General features: G+C 31.6%; 1 protein-coding gene across 1 annotated transcript; it reads left to right on the top strand.

Annotated features, from left to right (window-relative positions):
• The first annotated feature begins 1,315 nt into the window (after window positions 1–1,315).
• Window positions 1,316–7,715, top strand: LOC142633350 (high mobility group B protein 14). Its single transcript, XM_075807568.1, has 6 exons — window positions 1,316–1,525; window positions 1,979–2,164; window positions 4,360–4,417; window positions 4,534–4,578; window positions 7,225–7,305; window positions 7,414–7,715. Exons 1-6 carry the CDS (start codon window positions 1,425–1,427, stop codon window positions 7,465–7,467), a joined length of 525 nt encoding a protein of 174 aa, XP_075663683.1. The 5' UTR covers window positions 1,316–1,424; the 3' UTR covers window positions 7,468–7,715.
• The last annotated feature ends 2,991 nt before the right edge of the window (window positions 7,716–10,706 follow it).

Here is a 10,706-nt window from a genome sequence, read left to right as displayed (position 1 = left end):
GACACAAACCCATGGCAGGAACTTGAGTCTTAGAGACTTGAGTTCCATGTGGATTTTTTCTTCCACATTAAATTACCATCAATTGCATCTTGAGTCTTAGAGACTCAAGCCTCACATTGAACTCGAGTTTTAGAGTCTTAAGATGCTAGTTTGTTAAATAGTTTTGCAAACTTAACAACTAACTAAAATGTTTCAAAACTAATGCTAAATGCAAAAAAAATAAAAATAAAAATCCTCTCCCTCTTATAGCAACCCACGTATTGGAGCAGATCAAAGCAAATGGTGGTGTGGTGGTGGTAGTGTTGTGGTGATTGGATTTGGGTTTGTTTGGTTTTGATGAGGTTGGGTTTTGTTGGCTTTGGGTTTAATGGGTTTTTGATGGTGGTGCTATGGTGGTGGTGGTTGGGTTTGTTTGGTTTTGATGGGGTTTTGAAGTGGGTTTTGTGGTTTTGATGGGTTTTTCATGTGGGTTTTGTTGGCTTTTGATTTGTTGGTTTTTTTTTTTTAATGGTGGTTCTGTGGCTGTGGTGTTGTGGTTGGGTTTGAGTTTGTTTAGTTTTGATGGGTTTTTGTGGTTTTGATGGGTTTTGTTGGCTTTGGGTTTGTTGAGATTTTGATGAGTGGTACCGTCGCAAATTCTAACGGTGGTGCCGTGATAGATTTTCAACCTATTACATCAATTTATGATAATTGTTTTTTTTATTGTCAGACTAAGATACTAATCAATTTTTGGTGTAGGCGGAGATTAAATTCCAAATTTCTTATTTAATCATAAGAGATGTTATCAGTTAAGCTAACCGGAACCCATCTCAAATAGCATTTTTTGACTTTGAGGTTTTTTATTTTTATTAGAAAATAAACACACTTAAGGGTGGGAGAAAGTAATTCTAATACAAAAACATACTACAACTCCACTAAAAAACTATGATAACTTTTAAGAGAAGGTGGGGCAATATAATAGTCAAAATAGTAACAATAACATTCTTCACTCTGAGTTTTTTTTTTTTGAGAAACTTCTTCACTTTGAGTTGATTCGTTAATAATAGTCAAAATGATAACAATAGGATAATCTGTGAAACTATGTTACCCGATAAGTTTAAGAATAAATCTTTATTTATTTTTTTTTTTTGAGAAACTTTATTTATTTATTTTTTTTTGAGAAGAGTTTAAGAATAAATCTTAAGTTAACTACAGAGTTTCTTTATGGTACAAATGTATTGGTCCATTAAATTCATACACATATCTTTATTGAATTGAATTTTATTTGGGTCGTAATGAAAATTAAATTAAACGCTGGCGTATTGGTCCCCACTTCACGTTTTTCTTTTATTTTTTCAACCTCTGAGTGATAACCAAACCAGGAGTGAAGTGCTGCGGCTGACACCAAAATCAAAGGTCCCTTGAGAGTTCGAGGCAGAGAAAAAATGGCGAAGAAGAAAGCTAAGAACTCGCCCAAACAAAAATCAGCCTCATCTCGGCCTCCTGCTTCTGCAACTGCAAAGCCTCCTCAAAGTTCTTCCAACCAGTAAGCCCTTTTTCACTCATTATTTAGCTGCTGTTGTTTTCACTTTCTTTTCTGTTTGCGTTTTGGGTTCTTGAGAAAACCCAGAAGAAGAAAAACCAAAAAAAAAAAAAGAAAAAAAAAGGAAAATGCATTTCCAACTGTGCCAAGTAGTTGCATTTGACATAGTTGAGTGGTGGGTTTTCCTTCTTTTCTTATTATATTGGGTAAAAATGAAGACTTGTAGTTAAATATCTTTTCTTGGGCATCTTCTATTTCTATGGTTTCGTCTCTTTTACTAGGATTGCTTTGTTTGGTGTAGTTGTTAAGTGAGTTTTTTTGGGGTACAAGGTGGAGATTGTGTTACCCTTTGGGGTTCTTTAATCATTTTGTTTATAGTCATTATTTATTTTAGTTTTGTAAGATATTGGTTTTATTTATTTATTTTAAAGAGAGGATTCCTTGAAATATTTGTAGCAAAATGGTATTGAGGGTAAAATCAAGTGAGGGGATGAGGAGGCCGGCAAGGCTGACCCAAGTTAGCGAGGAGGATAAGCGACCCAAGTCAGTAGCAAAGACGCCCAAAACAAAGCAGAAGAAGAAAATTGAGAAATTTGATGCCAAGAAGCCAAAGAAACCACCTACTGCTTTCTTTTACTTCTTGTATGTTCCCTCTTCTGTTCCTTTTCTCTTTTTAATGAATGATTTGTAAATTATTTAGTGCTTAAAAAATGCATGTATCGAACTCTGCCAATGTCAATGCTTAGTGTCATATATTTTGGTCCCACTCAATCCCAAATCCGGAAAAAGGAGCGTTGTGGTAGTTTGTCTGTAAGCAAAAAATTTAGTAATTTTATTACCCCAATCAGTAATTTTAGTAATTTTTGAGGATCCATAGTTGAACCCAGTATTGTGGGGCTGAGGCTTTATTGTTATTGTTGTTGTTAATGCATATATCAACATACACAATTAGGTAGCAGGTCACTAATGCGCTTGGCCAACAGTTCTCGGCTTTAGGTGATGACTGTGAATTCTATTAGGTATCAAGTCTCGAAGTGTAGATGGGAGTATCCAATATGAGTGTATGGTTTTTTAACTGTGAATTCTATTGTTATTCGGTTATTTCAAGACTAGGATGTCATGTGCCTGTAAGGGACATTTTGGTCCTAGAATAGTTCAACAATGTGCTTGCGTTTGCTAAACATGAAGGTGTGACACCAATGAGCTCTCAAGCTTGAATTTGACTTAGTCTCCCCATATAAATGGGGTGGGAGTGAGCTCATGGGTTCAAGACCCACTTGGTGTGTGTGTGTGTGTAATTACCAATTAAATATAGGGAAGGAGAAGAAGGTGATACACTCATTACAAGATTTTAGACAACTTCTGAGGTTGATTGCCTTTAAAAAATGCTGCTTAAAGATTTGATTCTGAAAGTTGAATATGCATCTTTTAATTCTATAGATAAAAGTGGAGAGATTTTATCTTCATTAAAGGTGACCTCAATTCATTAACAAAGTGGGATGGTATTATTCTTTTCATTTGGTTTTCTACATCCCAATCCTATAATTGAATGAATCTTTCTCCGTCCTTCTCCCCTAGAAATACATGCTTATGAGGAAGTATAATGCATGAAATTGAAAGGTTGCATATTTATGAATTTTTTATGATCAGAAATCATTTTAGAAATTATATTAAAGGTTATGAATTTTGTTGCTCATTTTGCCGCCATAAGATGTTTTGGAAAAAAAAAAAAAAATTACAAATCACATTGCCGCGGGACTTAAAGAAAAAAGGGGGTGGAAAATCTATAGATAGAACAACAACAACCAAGCCTTATTCCCAAAACTTTTTGGAATCGGCTATGAATCTCCAACAGATTAGTTAGAGTTGGACACATGTATTCTTTTTTGTCATTTTATTTTATTTGTAGTATAGATAGAACCGAGAGTTAAATAACAATGTTCCACAATGCGCACACATATTTTTCATGCCAACATGTGTTCGACCCAAAAAGTATGCTTTGAAAGGTAGGTGTTCACCATAAACTGTGGCTACATACAAGATGGGTAGGTTTTACAAATTGAGCCCAAAGAAGGCGCAAAAAGCATTACTTTGGACATAAGATAAAACCAAAATCTAAAGAATCCAAATTTTGTCTTATGTTGCAATTGTATAATGCTTGAGTGTGAAAAAGATACTTCAATGACATTCTTTCTTCCACCTAAAATCCTTTCATATTTTTATAAGCAAGTTGAACAAAGTAGAATGCAGAAAGAGTGCCCTTCAATGACAATGCTCTTCAAAGTCCAAATTCTTTATATTTGTGCACAAAATGTCTCTGGCAGAAGTGAAAATAACCCAAGCCAACACAGAACTTCCTATTCCTGTGCCCATGCACCCAATGGGTGAAGAGATGATTTTACCAAGCTTAACTTTTGCATAAATAATTGATGATTTTACCTCGTTAACTTCTGCATAATAGCTGCACTGGAGCGTTCAAATGGCTTATTCAGTTGCAATTCATTTCTAGAATCTACCATTAATGTATATTGACTTTCATGGCTTTTATCTTTTGCATAAACTTTCTCAATCAATTTCTCCTTTGCTTTGGGATTGAAATTAAAATTTTCTTGCAGAAGGATACCAAAATCCATCGAGATAAGTCTACAGTGTTTTTAGGTTTGTGTTGTTTTACTGTATGTTCCTCTTGTCATTATGGTGTGTTGATGCTAGAAAATGACTAGACTTGCCTAAAAGCATTATATTAGTAAGCTTGATGTCCAGCTGTTTCATATATGATTATGAGAACCTGTTTTTAACATTTTTAATATCTTTAACTGATTTTTTTTTTTTTCAAGGGAGGATTTTCGTAAGGAATTCCAAGAGCAGAATCCAGATGTCAAGTCAATGCGTGATGTAAGTGTGGAACATCTTTTTCAAATTTGCATTAACTTATTGATTTAGCACCCTCTCTCTCCTGTTTGTTGTCTCTCTTCTTTTCTTGTACATGAAATATTCTTTTCATCTTTCAGATTGGCAAGGCATGTGGAGAGAAGTGGAAAACAATGACATATGAGGTTTATGCTATATTTATTTTTAAGCATTATTTTATTTATATATATATAGATATATTTAAAATTTTATAGCACTGGGACTAAGTTTAAGTTGGAATAAGATATAAATTTTGACATCAGTTGTTTTATTTTATTTTATTTTTTGGGGATTGGGGGGGGGGGGGATGAGAGTAGTTCAGTTGGCCCTGGATATCAAATGTGTAGGGGAAAAATACTGTATGCTCTGGAATCATTGTCACAGTGTGCATTTTTGTAATCAGTCATGCCTTAATTTTCCCTTGGATGTTCAAACTAGAATTGAATTTGAAAATGATCTTAGGAGCAGTTATATTGATTAGAATTAGATTTTTTTTTGGGGTGTATATTCTAGTGTAGAGTTGATTGTTTAATATTTGTTTGAGACGTTTGTACAAATGGGGAGAATGCTTACTTGGATACAGGGTGTAAGCAAAAAATAAACCAAGTGAACAACAATCTTATAACTTTGTATGCATTAAGATTGTCCTTTAATTATGGAATGGGTGACAAATGTAGAGGGTTTTCTTGATGCTTATTGTTTGTGGTGAGGATGGTGGCATTGTCAGTAAAGGTGGTGCCATTTGGAAAGGCAGTGGTGGTTAGGGTCTCTTGTCACCTGTTTTTTTTTGGATAGATAATTGAAATTTATTAAAAATAAAAAGTATATACAGGATGTATACAAATCAAAGAAAAACATCAAAGCAAAGCAAGAATAGAAAAGGAATACATGAAAGTGATGAAACCAGCTATAATACAGTAATAGTAGCAGCACAAATGTATAGTGTCTAGAAATTCCATCAAAGAATACATGGAGAGAGTGAAAGACTTCAATCCCCATTCATGGAGTCTTCAAAAAACAAAAAACTTGAGATTTGGCACAGTGGACTCTTTAGGCTTTATCCTTGAAAATGCGGCGATTCCTTTCACCCCAAATGCATAACATCAAACATGCCAGGGCTCCCCCCCCCCCCCCAACTGTCCCAAGAAATCTCATTTAGGCAGAAGAGAAAAGCCCACAGATCAGAGGCGATTGGGCAATGTGGCAATAAGTGACTAACACTTTCACCACCTGATTTACACAAACAATACCAATCTGCTATAACAATACCCCTCCTTTGCAGATTATCTATTGTCAGAATTTTACATAGGGCTGCCTCCCACACAAAGAAAGAGACTCTAGGAGGAGAAAGGGACTATTGTCCCCACCTATTACAGGGTGGTCTTCACTGGAAGCCCACCCCTTCTCTATGTGTCTACAGTGGATGTACACTGGGTGAACAAAAAACTGAGTATTTACCCCCAATTGGAACCCTATTTTTGAGTGTTTCTTTTTGTACTTTTTTTGGTTTTCAACTTGATATGAGTTTTTGAAACTTTTTACCTAACCCTGCTTTCAAATTATATTTTACTAGTAAGTGCACACATTTTGTGTTGAAAACAAAAGTCCAATTTGTTTCTTTGGACTGTGGTCTTGTGGAAAGCTTTAAAAGTGGATAGTCCTATTAAATGGAAGAAAGTGATGGTGGACTGGTGTTGTATGCATAAATGTAGTGGAGAAACTGTGGATCACTTATTACCTCACTATCCAGTTGATCTGATGCATATAATTTTTCTTGGTGATTATTATTTAGAGTTTGTTAGTTTGTTTTTTTCATGTACGTTAGTACTTAGTAGATGCTAGTAAAGCCCTCTAGTGTATTTAATTTCTTGGATTCTTTGTATTGTTGATTTTAATTACTGGAGTAGTTGGGTATATAACATGTGCACATAAGACTGTATTCCTGAGTTGTAAATCTTTTCCATTAATGCAAAAAAATGTTGCATAAAAAATAAAAACCCAATGAAGAGCAGGTGGTGTACAATTTTTGTGATGTTATTTATTTTTTGGGGTTCTCAAAATGAATTAATTTTCTGATACTCTTCCCTTACGCCAACTTGGCCCTTGGTTTTGGGGCTGTCATTGCTTGATCTTTTACTAATTTTTAAAATCTTGTTGAGATTTCCTTTTTGATCAATAAAATTTCGTTACTTATAAAAAAAAAAAATCTTATTGAGATTGTTGGGGTCTGACTTGAGTGCAAGGACCTCTTATTTTAAAATAAGCAGAGCTTCAAGGACTCTCCCTCTGGCCTGTTGAGCCACTACTGCAATTGGAAATATATTGCACATAATTTGTTAGGAAATCTTCTATTTGCATTTGTTTCGAGGTTAGTGCCATGCAATTTTTTTGTGCCAAGGTCTATTTCAGGCTTATGTGTGCTATACCATTTGTTTTTTGTACCAAATATTTACAGTTAAATATTTTATGTTTGAAAATATTTTACTTCAAAACAAACAGTGTTAGAATTCATTACACAGGAAAATAGTAATGGTTCTTTCTTAGTCACTATTTTAGCATTTTCAACTTTCTCAGTTGTGTTATTTGTTCACTCATCTGTTGTTATGAAGCATCAAAAAGGTTATACATGATTGATTTTACTAATACACTCTTCCAAAGTGTCAAGCAGAAAATTTGAGGTTTGATGGGTAGATTTTTTATTGTTGTTTGTTTGTTTTTGTTTTTTGAAGGATATGGGTAGAGTTACTAGCATTGTAATGCTTCTTTCTTTGTTGGTATGTTGTCTGCAATAGGAAAAGGTTCAATATTATGATATAGCTACCGAAAAACGAGCAGAGTTTGATAGAGCCATGATAGATTATATCAAGCGAAAGGTAAAATTGCTCCACAAGTTCTTTATTATTTGTAACCTGGTTTGTCTTAAATAACAGTGGTCACCCACTAGAAATATATGTATGAAAACATTATATTTTTTATTGCAGGAAAGTGGTGAGGATCAAGAAACTGAGGATTCAGATTCAGAGTTTGATGAGTAAGGCTGTATGATTGTTATTGGAAAAATGATGTTTTTATAGGGCTAGGAGGTAGTTGGACAGAAGTTTGTAAATTTGTGGATCGCTTGTGATTTGTCATTTTCATTAAAACTATCAATGCCTGTATTATTTTTGTGTAGGCCTTTTGGAGTAAGTTACTGCTTGCAATTGTATTGGTTGATAACAAAATGTGTATTTGACTATGTATATATTGTTGAAGTTCAATCATTTGTTGGGAGCTTGGGATTAAACTACTATCAAAAAGAAAACTGAAGTCAAGTGTTCCATAGTTACTACTCGGACCCGTAGCTCTCAATTAATTAGTGCCTTTAATAAGGACCCAAAAGTTGAAATACAAAGTACTTTTATTATGTTCCTTTTTGTCATTTCTTATATTTAAGACTTTATCAATTAAAATTACTAAACGGGTGTAATAAGTCTTTGTGATCCTTTTAACTTGGACAAGTTTTGTAAAATTGTATAGGTATTTTTTTCCAAGTACTCTAAATTATATTTAAAAATCAGTATAAGGAAGTTGTGATTTTTTTTCTATTTTTTTTACAAAATATAATTCTATGTTAAGGAAAGAAATTAAGATATGATATATTTGATGATTCATTTGTGATTTTGATTTATATATAGTAATTATAGAGAGAAGTCAAAAAAATTGTTAACCAAAAAGGAAGTAAAAAAAAATTGAAAAAAATGATTTAAAGTATTTTCACTTCAACTTTTGATCACTTTTCATAACAATTTTCTTTTCTTTACTTTGATTTTCTTAATGTATGCACAAATTCCTTTTTTTTTTCCCCCTTCTTAAAATGCGCATATATGATTTAATCTACTCTTCTTTCTGACTTACCGTGTATGTGTAATGTGTTTGCTTGCATTAAGCTAAACATTTTTTTTTTTTCCAAAACGTGTTTGCTTGCATTGATTCACCGTCAATGTTTATATTGCATAAAGATAGCTTAAGAATCAATAATATTTTGTCAAGAGTTTTGTAGTTTACTGTCGCTTTTTAGTGTTTTCAATGAAGACGTTTAAGGTTTGAATAATTTTTCTTTATTATAACAATGAAATTATAAAATAAAAAATAAAAAATAATTATATTAAATATGTCATTATATGTTTATATATTTTATTGTGAATATACTAGATAAAATTAATTGATTTTTTTTGTTAACTTCTAAATATTTTTACAACTATTCTAAATTTTTAACTAGACAAAGATATTGCACGCTTTCAATCTACCAAAGATATTGAATCTTACCATTATGCAAGTAAACCGTTGCATGGCCGGTTTTAGAGATTACTAATGTTTTGATAATATTGCCTGCTTTTACTAAAAACTAGTGTGGGTTGCACGTGCCGCCCCTTAAGCGAGAAAATTAATATAGATTTTTTTTGTTAAAGAAATATGAAATCATGTACTTAAATTTAAAATAGTTATTTAAATATCTATTTACTCTGACAATTTCTTAGAACCTATTTACTAAATGTGATATCTACTCACCAATACAAAGAATGATAATGAATGTCATCATCTTTCCACAATATTTAAATTTTTGCAATGAATGATGATATATGCTACAATTTTTTTGAAGATTTTCATCAAATTAAATACTTGTAACAATCTACAATGAAGATTTTGTTATTTATACTTCATTCTTTATCATCTTATTTTATGAGTCTAACTACGATATTTAGCTTACTTATTTTTAATGAACACCATTTTATGTAGGAAAAGTAGTTAAAAAAGAGAACAAAATAACAAAAGACATCTATCATTAAAGTTTCTATTAGATAAAATTATAAGTTTAGAAGATTTAAACCTAATAAATTAGTATTCTTTAGGTAACAAATAGAACACCATATATCATTAATCTAATTTTTCAAGTATGACTACCAATCTACCACATAATATTCAAAATACAAGAATAAATTTTTTGGGACATTAAAATTTAGTAGGAGTTTTTTAGACATTACACAATGGAATATTTTAGGAATTATAAGATTTCGTTAGAGTTTAAATAAGAGAGTAACAATAGGAGTATATGCTCATTTATAAAATATAAAGGAGGAAATTATTCAACTTTAGTTTAGGGGGAATGAAACTACCTCAAACATAAAAGAGGAAAGTGCTACTTCATCAATTTGTGTGTGTGTGTGTGTGTGTGTGTGTTTTTTTTTTTTTTTTTTTAACTTGAAAGTTGAAACAATGTGTTAAAAAAAATCAACCTAAAAAACTATGCATAAAATAATGAATTTTAGTTCAACAAATTGACTAAACTAAAAAAGAAGTCTAGGAACACAACAGAATGTCACGATATTTTTACAATACCTTTATTTCTAGCTGTGGTGGGTTCTAGTTTGATATTTTATTATTTTATTTTAAAGTAATGCTACATCAACAACATTTTTATAATAAATCCTAAGTGGTAAGTTGTTACTGATTTTAAATTTGGCTAACCAAATTTAACCGTGTATTTAAAAAAAAAACAAATAAAAAGCCAATTGAAGAAAATTGTGCCTTAAAAAATGAATTTTGGCTTACCAAATTTGACTAAACAAAAAAAGAACCCTAGGAACACAACAAAATGTTACACAAAAAACAATCCTAGGAACACAACAAAATGTCACAACACTTTCGCAATATTTTTTTATTTCTAATTGTGGTAGGTCTCAGTTTGATATTATTATTATTTTATTTTTTATGTCTACACTATTTTCACAGCAAATCTTCGATGAAAAAGTATTTATGGTTTTAAAATTATGCATTAGAAAAAATAAACAAAATGAAAACACAAGAAAATTGTGTGTGAAACCGTGATATTTGGCTCACCCAATTTGACTATACTAAAAAAGAAGTCTAAGAATACAACAAAATATCACATCATTTTCACAATAGCTTCATTTTTAGAATCTAAACAAATATTTTTTTTTATTTGAGAGAAATGCTACATCCATAACATGTTTAGAAAAAATTCTAAATGACAAGTTGTTATTGGTTTAAACTGAGCCTACTACTGATATCACTTTTTTATCCATAAAAAATACCTTGCCACATAAAATTTGTTGTGAAACTATTGTGAAAATATTGTGGACATAACATTACTCCTTAAACTTTAAAATCAAGCAATTTTTCCCTTAATATTTTGGAAAATAGCAAATATGTCATATTGTTATTCTCTCAGTTAAACCTTAATGAAAACTTATGATTCTTAAAATATTTATTTTGT

This window comes from Castanea sativa, chromosome 5, assembly GCF_040712315.1.
Source record: "Castanea sativa cultivar Marrone di Chiusa Pesio chromosome 5, ASM4071231v1".
NCBI classification, from domain to species: domain Eukaryota; kingdom Viridiplantae; phylum Streptophyta; class Magnoliopsida; order Fagales; family Fagaceae; genus Castanea; species Castanea sativa.
Note: the sequence above shows the minus strand (reverse complement) of the source record. Positions and strands in the feature narration are given on the sequence as shown.